Source organism: Dipodomys spectabilis, unplaced genomic scaffold, assembly GCF_019054845.1.
Source record: "Dipodomys spectabilis isolate Male_0828 unplaced genomic scaffold, ASM1905484v1 ptg000521l, whole genome shotgun sequence".
In the NCBI taxonomy this organism is placed as follows: domain Eukaryota; kingdom Metazoa; phylum Chordata; class Mammalia; order Rodentia; family Heteromyidae; genus Dipodomys; species Dipodomys spectabilis.
In genome coordinates, this window is record NW_024871198.1 from 43694 (window position 1) to 60922 (window position 17229).

General features: G+C 53.9%; 1 protein-coding gene across 1 annotated transcript in view; it reads left to right on the forward strand.

The window, feature by feature from the left end:
• Positions 1 to 7537: 7537 nt before the first annotated feature.
• Wnk1 (WNK lysine deficient protein kinase 1) overlaps positions 7538 to 17229 on the forward strand; it is an 84620-nt gene continuing 74928 nt past the window's right edge. Inside the window, 1 exon segment of the mRNA XM_042670133.1 lies at positions 7538 to 8380. Coding sequence (XP_042526067.1) covers positions 7538 to 8380 — 843 coding nt within the window.

The following is a 17229-nucleotide window of genomic DNA, read 5'->3' on the forward strand; positions in this document are numbered from 1 at the left end:
ATCCATCTGAGGATCTGGGGTTCGAAGCCAGCCCAGGCAGGAAAAAACTCCATGAGACTTCAGCTCAAGGCTAGTGTTCTACCATTGAGTCACAGCACCACTTCCGGCTTTTTCTGCTTATGTGGTAGTTAGGAATCGAACCCAGGGCCTCATGCATCCGAGATAAACACTCTACCACTGAGCCACCTTCCCATGCATCCGAGATAAACACTCTACCACTGAGCCACCTTCCCAGGCCTGAGACTCTTACATATCTTTAATGAAGCAACAAAAAACCAGAAGTGGAGCTGTGGCTCAAATGGTAAAAATACCAGCCTTGAGGGGAAAAGGCTGAGGGGCATCTTCTAGGTCCTGAGTTCAAATGCTAGTATGGGTGCACATATGCACACATATACCTGCACACGCATGAGAGAGAGAGAGAGAGAGGGAAAAAACAAGAAACGGGAACTGCCAGATACTCAAGCCTGTAATGCTAGTAGCTACTTGGAAGGTGGAGACTGGGGAAGATGGATACCAGAGGCTCACAGTTCAAAGCCAGCTCCAGCCTTAGAGCTGAGGCTCCACCTCAATCAATGTCTGGGCACGGTGGCTGCACCTGTCAACCCCAGCCACAGGAAACACAGGTAGGAGGGTGCTCGCCCAGGCAGGCTAGAGGAGAAGAGGCAAGGAGGATGGAGCACTTGCCCAGCAAGTTCCAGGCCCGGAGTTCAAGCCCTAGTACTGCCAAAAATTTAAAAAATTTCAAAACAAAAAACCAGAAAGAAAAAAAACAACCAATTTTGCATGCAATCTACCTACAGGTCTCTTCCTGGCGAGCCTTACTCAAGACATAATTGTTGAAATAGTTCTTAGGTAACCTAGATTCTGTGTGTGTGTGTGTGTGTGTGTGTGTGTGTGTGTGTGTGTACTGGAACTTGAATTCAGGGCCTAGGCGCTGTCCCTGGGTTTCTTTTGCTCGGCTAGTGCTCTACCTCTTGAACCACAGCTCCACTTGCGGCTTTTTCTGTGTATGTGGTACTGAGGGATGGAACCAGGGCTTCACTGAGCTGCATTCCCAGCCCTAAACTCCGTGCTTTCTTAAGATTTTTTTTCCCCTACAGCTAGATCCGCCTTTCCCCAGATAGATGTACAAACCACCCAGGGCAGGAGGCGGAGCAGCTTCTGGAATGAGGGAGGAATTTTCTGGGGCTGGTTGTCTTAAGTGGGGTGACCAGACTGGCAGGTGTGTGTCATTAATCTTCCCGAGTCTCCCTGAAATGCAGATCTGTGGATGCCTACGTGGCCTTCAGCTAAGCCGTCCCCAGCCAACCAGGTGGTTTCTCATCACGGCCAAGGAATCCCAAGAAGCAATCTCCCCCTCTGCTGGGAGAAAGACTTCCTGCTTCTCCCATCCCGCCTCTAGCCTTCCTGCCAGATCCAAGACGAGGAGGGAGCCGGGGACCTGACACCTCCCATGCGGGCTCCCCTTGCCTGTGGCCTCTCTGACCAGCTGTCAGCCATCCATCTCTCCTCTTGGCTCGGTGCCTTCCTGCAGCTCAGATACAAACAAAACAAAACAAAACAAAATCGGGTGGTGGTGCCTGGAGTCTATCAAAGTTCCACCCTGGGTATTTAGCAGTAGCTCATTAAATCGCACAATAACCCTTCAACACACACACACACACACACACATACACACACACACTCTGTATCCCAGTATACACAAGTATTCAATCAGTTGTGTAATTTAATTACATAGTGTGTGTGTGTACTAGGGCTTGAACTCAGGGCCTCAGCACTGTCCTGAGCTTTTTCTCAAGGCTGGTGGGCTACCACTTGAGCCACCGCACCACTTCCAGTTTTCTTGTGATTCATGGGAGGTAAGTCTCATGGACGTTCTCTGAGCTGGCTTTGAGCTGTGATCCTCAGATCTCAGCCTCCTGAGTGGTTAGGATGACAGGCGTGAGCCACTGGCGCCCAGCTCTGACCTGAGTTTTGTTTTTTTTTTCAGTGCTCTCCGTTTGAGCCACAGCTCCACTGTTTCTCCAGTCAACTGAGGATAGGAGTCTTGTAGACTTCCCTGTCCAAGCTGGCTTTGAACTAGGATCCTCAGATCGCTGCCTCCTGAGGAGCGAGAGTTTATGGAGCACAAGCGACCGGTGCCCGGCTAAAATGTTTACATCTTCGAGTGGTTGTGCAAGGGGACTGCAATTCCACATGTCCACCTCAGAGTCCAGTACCTCTTGGCCAGTCACCCCTTCCCCCCTTCCCCTCCCCCCCCTCCCCCACCCTGGCCCGCGTCAAATCAAATGTCTCACTTCCTCTGTTACGTACGCGTGTTGAGTGTTTTATGACTGTCTCTGTGCTGTTGCTGGTTTTTTTGCGGTAGGACCTGGCTCCCTGCACAGACCAATGCCTGGACAGAATCCCCCCCATTCCCGCCTGTCACTGCGGCGGGGACAATCGGCCACTCCAGCTTTTTGCCCATCCAGGTGGCGTCTTACAGATCTCTCTGTCCACCCCAGAAACGCGATCCTCTGGATTTCATTCTCCCCACTCTGCTGGTTTCACTTGCGCCTGCCACCACACCCAGCTACCGGTTGAGAGGCGGTCTTGCGAGCCTTTAGTCCCGGGCTGTCCCCCAAAATTTGACCCACCCAATCTCAGCTTCCCAAGTCACTAGGACAACAGGTGTGAGTCACGACATGCCTCTTGGTTTAGTTGTTCTGAGTTGTTATGTAACCAGCCCTCCTCCCGAAGGAGGAGACTTGGCTGATAACTGCGAAGCCCTTGTCTTAGATTAACTTTAATGTTGCCACTGTGAATCGCGTGTACAACCCGCGTGTCAGTAGTGGTTAAGACGGATTTGACTCCTAAATCCTTTACACTCTGCTAAGGCTGTCATCTTGACCAAGGTGTTCCTGAGGCTTTAGAGGGCAGGAAACGGGGAAGGCCTACCAACAGCTGCCCACTAGTCTTGTTGCTTTGCTGTGACTCAGGAATTTACTGAAGCAGTGTTTACTGCATCTGTACTGCCTGCACTAGGACCTCGGACTTAAGCGGGGGACTACTTAGGTTTGAATCCAGGCTCTGTAGTTTGGGTTCAGTACTCACCTGACTTTGTATTAGGTATCACGCTTCTTGCTCTTCAGGTTTTTCACTGGTAAAATGGAAATCTAGAATACTTACTTCATGGGAAGGGGTTGTGAAGTTCCCACACAATTGTCTGCGGAAAGAGCTTGATCCCCTGGCTGTAATCTTATTGTATGGATAAAGTAACCAAAAGATGGACCTGGATCTCCGGAAACACATGGTTTAAAAGAAATAGGCTATAGGTACAAATGCATGTAATAGAAATGGAGAGATGGGCGTGGTGGTTCATGCCTGTCATCCTAGCTACTCAGGAAGCTGACATCTGAGGATCATGGTGGGAGGCTGGATCAGGCAGTAAAGTCTGTGAGACATTGATGTCAGTTAACTACTCAAAGAGGCTGGAAGTGGAATTGTGGCTCAGGTGACAGAGCACCAGCCTAGAGCAAAAGAGCTCAGACATGAGTTTGAGCCTAAGATTGGCGCGCGTGCGTGCGCGCGCACACACACACACACACACGCACACACATCTACAGGTCAGACAGAGAATGGGAAATGAAGAGACAAAGCAGACAACCACCATGCATCCATTTCCTGTGCATTTGGAGAGGCTACCCAGTGGAATGAAGTAGACTTTGGGTGTGGCGGAGGATTTTGCAGCCGCTGTCTAAATCAAAGGTATCACTTTTTTGTCTGTTGTGGGCCTTGAACTCTGGGCCTGGGCGCTGTCCCTCAGCTCTTCGGCTCAAGGCTGGTGCTCTACCACTTGAGCCACAGCGCCACTTCTAGTTTTCTGGTGGCTCATAGGAGTCTCATGGACTTTCTTGCCAGGGCTGGCTTTGAACCGTGATTCTCAGATCTCAGCCTCCTGAGCAGCTGGGATGACAGGTGTGAGCCACTAAAGACAGGCATCTGTAGCTATCTGACGGAGGGGCGGATTCTTTATTTGGCATCTGAAATGACAAGGAATAGGAAAAGTACGGTTAAGGATGACCTGTAGGAAGGAGGAAAGGAAGACGATCCTGTCCCTTAGAGATTCACAGCCCACGGGAGAAGACAGCGGATGAGCATTTGCAGTGAACTGTGCACTGTGCCTTCGGGTCTGACTGGTGACACACTGGCCATGCTGTGCTCCCGGGGCCGTGCTGTGTGCTGTGCTCCCCGTGCTGTGTGCTGTGCTCCCCGGCCGTGCTGTGTGCTGTGCTCCCGGGGCCGTGCTGTGTGCTGTGCTCCCGGGGCCGTGCTGTGTGCTGTGCTCCCCGGCTGTGCTGTGTGCTGTGCTCCCGGGACCGTGCTGTGCTCCCGGGGCCGTGCTGTGTGCTGTGCTCCCGGGCCGTGCTGTGTGCTGTGCTCCCGGGGCCGTGCTGTGTGCTGTGCTCCCGGGGCCGTGCTGTGTGCTGTGCTCCCGGGGCCGTGCTGTGTGCTGTGCTCCCCGTGCTGTGTGCTGTGCTCCCCGTGCTGTGTGCTGTGCTCCCCGGCCGTGCTGTGTGCTGTGCTCCCCGGCCGTGCTGTGTGCTGTGCTCCCCGTGCTGTGCTCCCGGGGCCGTGCTGTGTGCTGTGCTCCCAGGGCCGTGCTGTGTGTTGTGCTCCCCGTGCTGTGTGCTGTGCTCCCCGTGCTGTGTGCTGGGCTCCCCGGCCGTGCTGTGTGCTGTGCTCCCCGTGCTGTGTGCTGTGCTCCCCGGCTGAGCTGTGTGCTGTGCTCCCCGTGCTGTGTGCTGTGCTCCTGGGGCCGTGCTGTGTGCTGTGCTCCCCGTGCTGTGTGCTGTGCTCCCCGTGCTGTGTGCTGTGCTCCCTGGCCGTGCTGTGTGCTGTGCTCCCCGGCCGAGCTGTGTGCTATGCTCCCCGTGCTGTGTGCTGTGCTCCCCGGCCGAGCTGTGTGCTGTGCTCCCCGTGCTGTGAGCTGTGCTCCCTGTGCTGTGCTGTGCTCCCCGGCCGAGCTGTGTGCTGTGCTCCCCGGCCGTGCTGTGTGCTGTGCTCCCCGTGCTGTGTGCTGTGCTCCCCGTGCTGTGTGCTGTGCTCCCTGTGCTGTGTGCTGTGCTCCCTGTGCTGTGCTGTGCTCCCCGGCCGAGCTGTGTGCTGTGCTCCCCGTGCTGTGTGCTGTGCTCCCCGTGCTGTGTGCTGTGCTCCCCGTGCTGTGTGCTGTGCTCCCTGTGCTGTGCTGTACTCCCCGGCCGTGCTGTGTGCTGTGCTCCCCGTGCTGTGTGCTGTGCTCCCCGGGCCGCAGGAGGTGAGAGGCTTCGCCATAGCTCGGGGTTTCTGGGGCGCGGGGCCCAATGCGGCGGGCGGAGGTTTGGGGCGCAGTGGAGCGTTAAGGGGGACGGGCGCCCCTGTTCTTTTCTATCCTGCAGGCCCCCAGGGCCTGCGGTTCCCCACCCCGCCCCCCTCAGCCCCGGTCCCCCCCCTCGCCCCCGCCCCCGGCCCCCCTCGGCCCCGATCCCTGGCTCCCCCCCCGCCCTCCTGCCCCCCCCCGCCCTCCTGCCCCCCGCCCCCCCTCCCCGGCACCCTCGCCCCCCCCGCCCCCATCCCCCCGCCCTCCCGCCCCCCCCACCCCCATCCCCCCCCGTCCCCGCCCCCGCTGACGCCGTCTCTTCCTCCTGAAGCCCGCGGTCTCCCGGCGGCCTCGGGACAGCGCAGCGCAGGGGCGGGGAGGTCCGGGAAGCGGGGTGCGGGGGGCGAGGGGGGAGCTCGGCCCGCACCCGGCACCCGGCGGGGTCTGGGAGCTGCGGGACCCACGGGGCGGGGCGGGGCTCGTGGCCGGGAGGGGCGGGGCTCGGGCCGGGGCTCGTGGCCGGGGGGCGGGGCGGGCGCAGTCCGGGCGGGGCTCGGGGCCGGGGGGCGGGGCTCGGGGCCGGGGGGCGGGGCTCGGGGCCGGGGGGCGGGGCTCGGGGCCGGGGGGCGGGGCTCGGGGCCGTCGCGGGGGGGGGGGGGGGGGGGGGTTGAGGTCCGGCGCGTTCCGGGCGGGGGAAACCGACGGTTGGAAAATAAAAAATTAAGAAAGTTCCAGCGCACCCCGTAGAGTCCCAAGCCGGGTCCGCGCGGCGGGGCGCGGGACGCCGCCCCCTCCCCCTCCTCCCCCTCCCCTTCCTCTCCCCCTCCCCCTCCCCCTCCTCCCACATCTTTTTTTCCCTTCGCAGCTGGACGATGCTCTGCGGCGGACTGGAGCCGCGCATGTGGTCTTAATTGTGCAGGGGGGAGGAGGGAGGAAGTTATGATCCCATCTCCTTCCCTAACCCTCCCTCAGTGACCTCCGTCGCCCCCTTCACGGAGTTTGCCGGGGCTCGGGAGTCCGGCCAGGGCCGGCCCTCCCCCTTCCCCTACCCCCCCCTACCCCCCCCCCCCCCCCCCCCCCCCCCCGTCGCTCCACACCGGGCCGCTCGCCCTGAAAGATGAACAGATGACTTTTCCCGGGCGGAGCGGTCGGGAGCGGAGCCCCATCTCCCGTTCCCTCGCCCTCTCTCGCTCTCTTTTTCTTCTCTTCCGTCCCGCAACGAATCTCGAAAGAACGACTCCGCTGAGGAGAGCGAGGACCTGGCCCTGGGGTTTGGAGCGACCCCCCGTTGATGACGCTTCCACCCCCCCTCCCCCTCCTCCCCCTCACCCCCCCTCAGGCTTCCAGAAGGGACGGTTTCCAAGGAGAACTACAACTCCCAGGAGGCAACAGGCTGAAGCCCCGCCCTCTCCCCGGGGCATCACGGACGTCGTAGGCGCCTGGCCTCCATGCCCCTTTCACAGCCCCCCGCCCGTAAACTACAATTCCCAGAGAGCCTCGGGCCCGACGCGCCTGCGCAGCAGGGCCCCCCCGAGCGCGGCGGGAGGGGGTGGGGCCGCCCCGGGGCGGCGGGGGGCGGGGTCCGAGCGGGCTGTGTGGAGGTTTCAGACTCCGGCGCCATTTAAAGCGGAGAGTTTTCCCGGGCGGACGCGGCTGTGCTCTTCCTCGGCCGCCGCCGCCGCCGCCGCGCCTCCCCGTCTTCGCTGACAGGAGGTGCCTAGCGGGGTGACTGCTCTCTTCCCTGCCCTCCCCTCCTCCCCGGCCCTCCTCCGGGTCTCCGCGGCCCTCCCCTCCCCGCGGCTCCCTCCCCCGGCCCCCCGGCGCCGGCCCGGGCGGGCCGCGGCTCCCCGCTCCCCCCGCCCCGCCGGGGCCGGCCGGGCCCCCGCCCCCCGCCCCCCCCCCCGGCGTCCCGCGTCCCGCCCCGGGGCCGGCTCCATGCGCGCGGGCCCGCCGCCGCCGCCGCCGCCCCGGCCCGGCCGGCCGCCGCTCGCCGCGGGATGGACGCGGAGCGGGCGGCGCTGACGCCCGCGGGCCCGGCGCCCCGCGCCCCCGCCGCCGCCGCCGCCCTCGGGGCGCCCGGCCGGCGCTGAGCGGGCCCCGCCCGGCCCCTCCGCCCCGCGCCCCCCCCGCCCCGCCGCCCCTCCGCGAGTCCCAGCCCGCCCGCTCCGCTCTCTCCACTCCAGCGGACCGGACCCGGCCATGTCCGGCGGCGCCGCCGCGGACGGGCCCCGCGGCTCCCCGGCCTTCCTGTCGCCGCCGCCGCCGCCGCCCGCGCCCAAGAACGGCTCCAGCTCCGACTCGTCGGTGGGCGACAAGCTGGGGGCCGCGGCCAGCGAGGCGGGCCCGGGCCGCGCCGACGAGTACCGGCGCCGCCGCCACACGATGGACAAGGACAGCCGGGGGGCGGCCGCCGCCGCCGCCACCCCCACCGAGCACCGCTTCTTCCGCCGCAGCGTCATCTGCGACTCGAACGCCACGGCGCTGGAGCTGCCGGGGCTCCCGATCCCCGCGCCGCAGCCCGGCGGGGCCGTGCCCGCCGCGGGGCCGCCCGCCGCCGCCGCGGAGCCCGCCCGGGAGGAGCCGGCCCGCGCCGCGGCCGCCGCCGCCCCGGTGACCCGGCCGCCCCCGGCCGCCGCCGCCGCCGCCGCGCCCGCCGCGCCGGGCCCCGCCGCCGCCCCCGGCCCCGCCGCCGCGCCGCCGGCCCCCGGCCCCGAGCGTCCCGCCTCCCGGCCCGGCGCGGCGGGGAGCAGGGAGGAGCCGCCGCCGCCCGTCCGCAGCGGCAGCGGCAGCGGCGGCGGCAGCGGCGGCGCCCGGGAGGCGGCGGCGGCGGCGGCCGCGGCGGCGGCGGCGGCGGCGGCGGCCGAGGAGCAGCGGAGCCAGCAGCAGGACGACATCGAGGAGCTGGAGACGAAGGCCGTGGGCATGTCCAACGACGGCCGCTTCCTCAAGTTCGACATCGAGATCGGCCGCGGCTCCTTCAAGACCGTCTACAAGGGCCTGGACACGGAGACCACGGTGGAGGTGGCCTGGTGCGAGCTGCAGGTAACGCCCCTGCGCCCCAGCGTCCGGCCGTCCCGCGCCCGGCCCCGGCTCCAGCCGCCGCCCACACTTGCACACCAGGGCGGACGGACGGACGGACGGACGGACGGACGGACGGACGGACGGCCTTGCGGGCGGGGCAGTGTCCACTGAGGACCGGACCCCGGCCCGGCCGGGCAGGGGAGACGGAAAGCCAGGGGGAGAGGGGAGGAAGGCAGACAGACAGACAGACACGAGGTCAGCAGCGCGGCTCAAGGGGTGGAGCGCCGGAGCAGCACGTCTGAGTTCAAGCCCAGAATCTCCGAGGAGGGAGGGAGGGAGGGAGCAGGGAGCGCTCTCGCGCGCGAGTGTCTTGGGACGGGTCGTGTGTCGGCTGTCAGTGTGTCCGGCCGGGCCTGAGCCGGCTGGGTGCCGCAGTGTGCCCTGGCCGCGTCCCCGCCGCGGGGCCGTCCTCCGAGGGGGGCTCCCGCCGCCCGGGCCGGGGCCGGGCCTTCGCCTCCGGCCGCGGGCACGTGGCGGTGGGTCGGCCCTGCCCGCCTGCCCGGGACGCCCGCGCCCGAGCACGGAGACGGCAAATGCCTGGCCAGTTCCTGCCGGGAGAAGGGATGAGCCCAGACCGGATAGGGAAGTCAGGCGCTGGCCGCCGTGACCTAGGAACCAGTAAGTTCACGCTTAACCCTCGGGTGGGCAGCCTGGAGCGGAGGCAGAGGCCGGAGGCCCCGCGTCCCCCCCCCGCCGCCCGCGCCTCCCGCGCCGCCCGCGCCTCCCGCACCGTCCCTGACGCCGGCGAACTCTGTGTTTTTTTCTTTAAAAAAGTACAAAAGGAAGTTAGCCTGCGGAGCTAGGCCGAAAGCCAAGTACTCAGTAGGTGTTTTACATGAGACTGCCCAGATGCAGAGGTGAAATCTCACGCGTTCTCCCTGCCGCCGCTGAGGTTGGCCCTGGCTGGGCAGGAGCGGTACCCCTGGGGCCACACCCTTAGCCTGACCGGCTTTTCTTTAACCTGTCAAACCATGTTGACGCCTATTGGTCAGTCAAGGTAAAAAACTTGGATGTACAGGTGACAGTGTAGGGCTGACACATTACTTTTTTTGAACCAAGGAAGTATTGAGTACTTTATGAATTAATTTTGTCCGCTGCAGTTGTTTTACTTTCGAGCTTTTTCAGGATGTTATGTGTGTTCTCTTGATCTTCTGGAACTTTCTAATAATTTATTGTCTTGGGACTAATAATACAATGGAAAAAGCTCAAGTTATCTAATGTCACAATTAGAACTTAGTCTGTTTCCAATTTTTTTTTAAAGCTGGTGTCATTAACGTGTATTAATTGTACAAAGTGGGGGTGCATTGTGCTGCTCATGTACACAGAATGTAGTTTTTTTACTCTTTTTATTTTTTTGATTTGACCTCCTACTCTTATCCTCCTCGCTGAAACTTCCCATTGTTTTTGACTTAGGTTTTTTGTTTTTTTGTTGTTGTTGTTTTTGGCTAGTCCTGGGGTGAACTTAGGGCCTGGGCACTGTCCTGAGCTTCATTGGCTCAAGGCTGGTGCTCTATCACTTGAGCCACAGCACCACTTCCTGCTTTTTCTGTTTATGTGGTGCTGAGGAACCCAGTGCTTCATGCATGCTAGGCAAGCGCTCTACCACTAGGCCACATTCCCTGTCCTTAGGCTTAGGTTTTGGTTTTTTTTGTGTGTGTGTGTGTCATTTATGGGGCCTGGGTGCTGACCCTGAGCTCCTCAGTTCAAGGTAAGCGCTCTACCACTTGAGCCACAGCGCCACTTCTGGTTTTCTGGTGGTTTATTGGAGATAAGAGTCTCACGGAGTTTCCTGTCTGGGCTGGCTTTGAACTGCTATCCTCAGATCTTAGCCTCCTGAGTAGCCAGGGTTACAGGCATAAGCCACCAGTGCTCGGTTTGTTTCTGACCTTTTAAAAAAGATTTAGATTCTGCATACAAGGAAACATGGCAATATTTTTTAGTCTGTTCTGCATACAAGGAAACATGGCAATATTTTTTAGTCTGGTTTTGCTTAGACATTTCCAGTTCTGTTGTGTTTTTTGATAAATGATAAATAATTCCTTTTTCTTTTTTTGCCGATGTTGGGGCTTGAACTCAGAGCCTGGGCACTGTCTGAGCCTCTCTGTGCTCAAGGCTAGCACTCTACCACTTGAGCCATAGCCACCACTTCTGGCTTTTTCTGTGTATATGGTACTGAGGTCAAACTCGGGGCTAGGCAAGCACTCTACTATTAAGCCACATTCCCAGCCCTATAATATCATTCTTGTTTATGGCTGACTAATATTTTCATCTGTTGATGGCAAGTTATGGCTGATTCAATAACTTAGCTATTGTGAATAGTGCTGCAATAAACGTGGGTGTGCATGTATCTGCCTTGTTCACTGATTGATACGCCCAAGAGTGGATAACAGGATTGTAGCATACTTCCATTTTTAGTTTTTGCGGAGCTCTTGGTGGCTGGACTAGTTTACATTCCCAGCCACAATGTGTAAGAGTCCCCTCCTCCGGTGGCTGGGTCTGGCGATCATTGTGTTCTTGAAAACAGTCGTTGTGACTGGTCAGATAGAATCTTACTGTTCTGATTTGCTTTTCCTTATGGTTAAAGATGTTGAACATTTTTTGTTTTTCTTTTCTCTTTTTTGAACACTTGACATTTTTTATTGGTATTTGTACTTTTGAAAATTGTTCAGTTCACTTGCTGTTTATTAACTGGGTTACTTGTTCCTTTGGTGTTTCGTTCTTTGAACTCTTCATGAATTTAGGATATGAACCCTTTGTCGTAGGAACAGTAAGGATCTTCTCCATTCCGTAGACTCTCTTTTCTCTGGTAATTATTTCCTTTGATATGCAGAATGACCTCAGTTTTAGAAATTACAACAGTTTGGATTCCCTGGACTCTTCCTGTTGGCTGTGTAGGTCTGGGCATGGTCAAACGGAGGAGACTCTTACATTGAAGAGTATTTTAAAGCCAGCTTACCATGTGGCTGCAGAGCCACACTCACTGTGTGGTGCCCTGGTTTAGAAACTTCAGTGGCTTTTGTCCATGCTTATACAAAATTTTCATTGTAGTTTGAAAAATGTGATTGTAAAAATTTTTTTTTAGGCCAGGCCTACTCAGGAGGCTGAGGATCACGGCTCAAAGCCATCCCGGGCAGAAAAGTCCATGAGACTCTTATCTCCAATTAATCACTAGAAAACCGGAAGTGGTCTTCAAGCGGTAGATTGCTGGCCTTGAGCTGAAAAGTGCAGGGATAATGCCCAAGCCCAGAGTTCAAGCCCCACAACCAACCAAAAAAAAAATGTGATTATTGTAGCTCAAGGATTCTTTGTAGCAATAGTTGGGGCATTATATTTATTTATTTTTGACCAGGACATTTTCAGTACACTGAAATTTTGTCTTTGGATCTAAATTAAAGGCCAAGACTAAAAATTACTAAAGCTTTATGACAGGGGAGGGGGGAATCCTCTTCACTGAATGTATTCCTTCATTTTTTGGTGGTACCTGGGTTTGAGCCCAGGGCTTTGTGATTGCTAGATAGGTACTCTGCCACTTGAGACAGGCCTAACCCCCTTTTGTTCAGTAATTTTCAAGTAGGTTTGTCATGTTACTGCCAGGGAAATATCATGCCTTGGACCAGATCCTCCTTCTTAGACTCCTAAATTGCTGGAGTTACAGGCAATGGATCATCACCCTTGCCCAGCGTGTTGAGATGAGATCTCTCTAACTTTTTGCCTGGGCTGGCTGTTGATCCTCAAAAGCTGAGATTACAAATAGGCACCACTATGACTAGCCCTCGTGAGAATGTGTGTGTGTGTGTAAATATATACACACTTGCACATACATTATTTCTTTTTTCCTTTTTATGCCAGTCTTAGTGCTTGATCTCAGGACCTGGATGCTGTCCCTGGGCTTTCTTGCCCAAGACTAGTGCTCTGCCACTTGAGCCACAGCTCCACTTCTGGCTTTTTGTTGGTTAATTGGAGGTGAGTCTCACAGACTTTACCGCCTTGGCTGGCTTCAATCTCCATTCTCATATCTCACCCTCCTGAGTAGTTAGAATTACAGGCATAAGCCACCAGTCACTGGTTTTTGAATGTATATTTTAATATACATATTTCTCTATAGCAAGACAGGAGAAGTGAGTTCACTTGTTGAATTACAAATTTTGGGGTTTTTTTTTGTTGAGGGAAGGGTGTTACATACCAGGTTGGCCTTGAACTTCTGCCTCCACTTTCCTGGTGCTAGAATTTCAGGTATGTGCCATCATACCCTGCTTAAAAGATCTTCACATTGCCCGCAGCCCAAGGCTTGCTTGTAATTTTAGCTATTTAAGAGGCTGAAATCTGAAGCCTCTTTTGAAGCCAGCCCAGGCAGAAAAGTCTGTGAGAACTCTTACTTCCAATTAAGTACCAAAAAAGCCATAACTGGAGCTGTGGCTCAAATGGTAGAACCCTAGCCTTGAATAAACTCAGGGACAGTGCCCAAGCCCTAAGTTCAAGCCCCAGGGACCAGCACACACGAACAAATCTTAATATTAAAATTAGGAGAGGGCTGGGAAGGTGGCTCAGTGGTAGAGCGCTTGCCTTGCATGCAAGAGGCCCTGGGTTCGATTCCTCAGCACCACATAAGCAAAAAGAAAAAAGCTGGAAGTGGCGCTGTGGCTCAAGTGGTAGAGAGCTAGTCTTGAGCTGAAGAGCTGAGGGACAGCGCCCAGGCCCAGAGTTCAGGCCCCATGACCGACCCAAAAAAAAATAAAAATAAATAAATAAAATTAGGAGAAACCTTACGTTATCTTTCCCAATTGCTTGTTTGATGCATAAAGAACTGTAACTCATAGAGCATAAACATAACTTGCTTAGGTTGGTAAAAAACAAAATGTGAAGTGAGTAGATCTAAGTTTTCAGAGCAGTTGTATTCCAGTAGATGGCTAGTTAGTAATATTTCAAGTGAAGCAGTAGTATTCTGGTGTAGTGGGTGTCTCAATTGTAGAGAAATTCGGTCCTCTACCAAGGGCGTTGTCCCTTTGCTCAGGGTTAGTACTGTACCACTTTGGAGCCCCCAGCTCCATTTCTGGCTCTTTAGTAGTTAATTAGAGATAAAGGTCTTGTGGACTTTCCTGCCCTAGCTGGCTTTGAACCTTGATCCTCAGTTCTCAGCCTCCTGGGTAGCTAAGTTACTGGAGTGAGCCACCAGAACCTGGCTGATTTATTATTATTTTTTTTAACACTTTTCCTCTAGGTTGCCCATATGTAATGAGTTGACTTCCTACGTTCCACACTGATGAGTTCGTTTCTAGTTCTACCTGAAAGGCCAGGTCAGATCATGATTTTTGTTTTGGCTCCCATTTAGAGCCTGTCTTTGTCTCTGGCTCAGCCAGGCTTGATCTTCAGGTGTATGACTCTGAGGGCCTGTGAAAGGTGAGCAGTGCTCAGGAATGGGATGTGGTTGTGCAGCTCAGAAGCAGTAAATTAGTCCTTTGATAGTATCTTAAAATAATTCATGGAACTGAATCTCCCCATTTTTATATTGAAGATGTTCCTCCGTTTCTAAGTTTGCACTATATATCTTTTTTTTTTTTCAGGATGTGAATTTTGTAGAAACTTTCCCAGTAACTAAACTTCACAGATTACTTTCTGGAGTAATTATGAAATTCTCGGTCATTGATTAAAAGCATGGGTAAAATTCAGATCATCCCTTCATCTTGAGAGAAGGGCAGCTGCTGTGCAAACTGTGGGAGATGGTTTGTGTGAAGTAATCCGCTGTCCCTTTTAAACTGGAAAGAACAATTAACAGGACCATTTTGGTGAGGTAAAATTGGATTTAAAATATGTAGATTTATGGCTAGATGAAGTGTGTTATTGAGAGCTGAGAATTGACTTTTTATTGTTTGTTTGTTTTTTTGGGTCCGGTCATGGGGCCTGAACTCTGGGCCTGGGCACTGTCCCTCAGCTCTTCAGCTCAAGGCTAGCACTCTACCACTTGAGCCACAGCGCCACTTCTGGTTTTTTTCTTTTTGCTTATGTGGTGCTGAGGAATCGAACCCAGGGCCTCTGGCATGCAAGGCATGCGCTCTACCACTGAGCCACCTTCCCAGCCCTGAGAATTGACTTTTTAAAATGATGTAGATTCATCTCATATGGTCTTAGAGATTAAAATGTTTTTTGTTTTTTTTTTCCTCTCTTATCCTTTATGTCTGTCCCAAGTAATACAGTTGTTCTTAGTGTAAGAGTTTGGAAAAGAGGTGTTGTTACTTGGTGACTTAAGTTCATTTCTCCAGATTAAAATTCAAGTACAAGACCTTGATCATTCGAAATGCATCGTAGTTCAGTCCTGTGGAAATGACTTATTTAAAATTGGGCTTCCATTGACAAAAATCATCCTATAACTGTTATTTGGCTTTTCTGATAGCTTTAATTGTGTGTGAGTGTATTCCTGTCCCTGTCTTTGTCCTTGTCCTGGGGCTTGAACTTGGGGCCTGGACACTATCCCTAAATTTTTTTTTTTTTTTTGCTTAAGGCTAGTGTTCTACCACTTGAGCCACAGCTCCACTTCTGCTTTTTTAGTAGTTTACTGCAGATAAGAGTCTTACAGACTTTTCTGCCAGGACTTTGAACTGCAATCCTTAGATCTCAGCCTCCTGAGTAGCTAGAATTACAGACATGAGCCAGCACCCAGACCTCCCTCCCTCCATCTCTTCCTTTCCTAAATAAAACTGGAAATCAGCAAGTAAGTTAATGCACTGTTTCTCTGAAAATGTTAGATACGTGATTAGTAGGTTTTTGCTGGTTCTTTAAAATTAAATTTGTGTTTTATATAATTACATTTTTGTCTGTCTTAACACACACGAATGTAGTCTTGCAGAAGCAGCGAGTTTCATTGTGATTTCAGTGCAGGTTTGAAGAGGTCACTTGTCTGCAATCCAGTATAGTTAAGAACTAGCATGTCTGGATTCCAGTCCCGGCCCTGCTACTTGATGGATTGTGGCACCTTGGGGCAAGTTATGTGCCACAATTTCCTATCTGTAAAATGGGTGTAAAAGAGGACCTGCTTTAAAGCTGGGTGCTGATGGGTCATGGTTGTAATCCAAACCACTCAGAAGGCCGAGATCTGAGGGTTGTGGTTTGAAGCCATTTACAGCAGCAAAGTTCATGAGACTTTTTTCTTTTCTTTTCTTTTTTTTTTGGGGGTTGGTCGTGGGGCTTGAACTTGGCCTGGGCACTGTCCCTCCCTTCTTCAGCTCAAGGAAGGGCTCTACCACTAGAGCCACAGCACCACTTCCAGTTTTCTGAGTAGTTTATTGGAGATAAGAGTCCAATGGACTTTTCTATCCAGGCTGGCTTTGAACCGTAATCCTTAGATCTCAGACTCTTGAGTAGCTAGGATGACAGGTGTGAGCCACCAGTGCCCGGTTTCATGAGACTTTTATATTTAATTAACCAGCAAAAAGCCAGAAGTAGAGCTCTGACTCAAGTGGTAGAGCACTAGCCTGAGGAAAAGATGTTTAGGGTTAGAATCCAGGCCATGAGTTCCATCCCTAGGACTGGCCAAAAAAAAGTTAAGATTAAATGAATTACTGTGTGCCAAATGTATGGAACAAAGCCTGGCACACCCTGGTCTTGCACATACGCCTGTGGTCTGCTTTACTCACGCTTTACCCCTCACACTTATACTCCCTGTTCCCATTTCCTCCTGCTTTTCAATAGCTTTTAGTAGCTTTCCTTATCTGTCTTCACGACATGCAGTTATGAACTATGATGGGACAGCATCTTATTTAGGTCCTTTGAGAAGGATTTGTTTATACTTTCTGTTGTTATTGTTGTTGTCTTATCAGTTATGGGGGCTGAGCACTGTCCCTGAGCGACTCAAGGCTAATGCCCTACCACTTTGAGCCATGCTCCACTTTCAGTTTTCAGGTGGTTAATTGAAGTCTCACGGCCTTTCCTGCTGCTGCTGGCTTCAAACTGCAATCCTCAGATCTCAGCCTCCTGAGTAGCTAGAATTACAGGCCTGGGCCTGTAAGCACCTGGCTTACGTTTATTCTTGATAAATCACAAGGCAAAACTCAAACTTGGTTTTTCTGTTCTTAGCAGAAGACAGTGGGGTCAAATGTGATGTGATTAGGGCTTTCAAATTCCTTATCATCTGTTCTTTGCTCTTAGCGTTCTCATTTCATAGTGAGCGTTTAGTATGTTTTTCTACATTTATAGAAAACATGTATTACATATATATATATATATATATATATATATATATAGGAAATAATACAGAAAACTATGTTTTTTAGTTGTGACCATACTGTATGGTGGTACAGTTTGCCTGTTTTAGCACACAGCAGGAACATTTTAGCATTTAAGTAGAAATTTGAATTTTTTAGGGAAAAACTTGGATACTGTAAGAATAATTAGTGCATATGTATATACAGTCTGCGACTGTGCTGTATCATGTCATAATTGGGTAGAAAAACCATTTGCCATGCTAAAAATTTCAGATTTTTGGTAAAATGGTACATGTTACCATAACTTTTTTTTTTTTTTTTAAGCAAATTAACTTCGTCTGATTCTGGGGCTACAGCTCGGTCCCTTCTACCTTCCCTTGGCTTGCTGATCCATGTGGGGGCACTGCCACTTGAACCACACTTCCAGCCCTACTTTGTGCTGAAAAGTTGGAAATGAATTCTCACAAACTTTTCTTCCCTGAACTGGCCTTAAACTTAGATCTTCCTGTTTCAGTCTCCTGAGTAGCTAGGACTGCAAGTGTGAGCTATTTGTGACTAGCTACAATTAATTATTTTTGATGCTTTGTGGCTTAGGCACATGCAATTATGAATTCA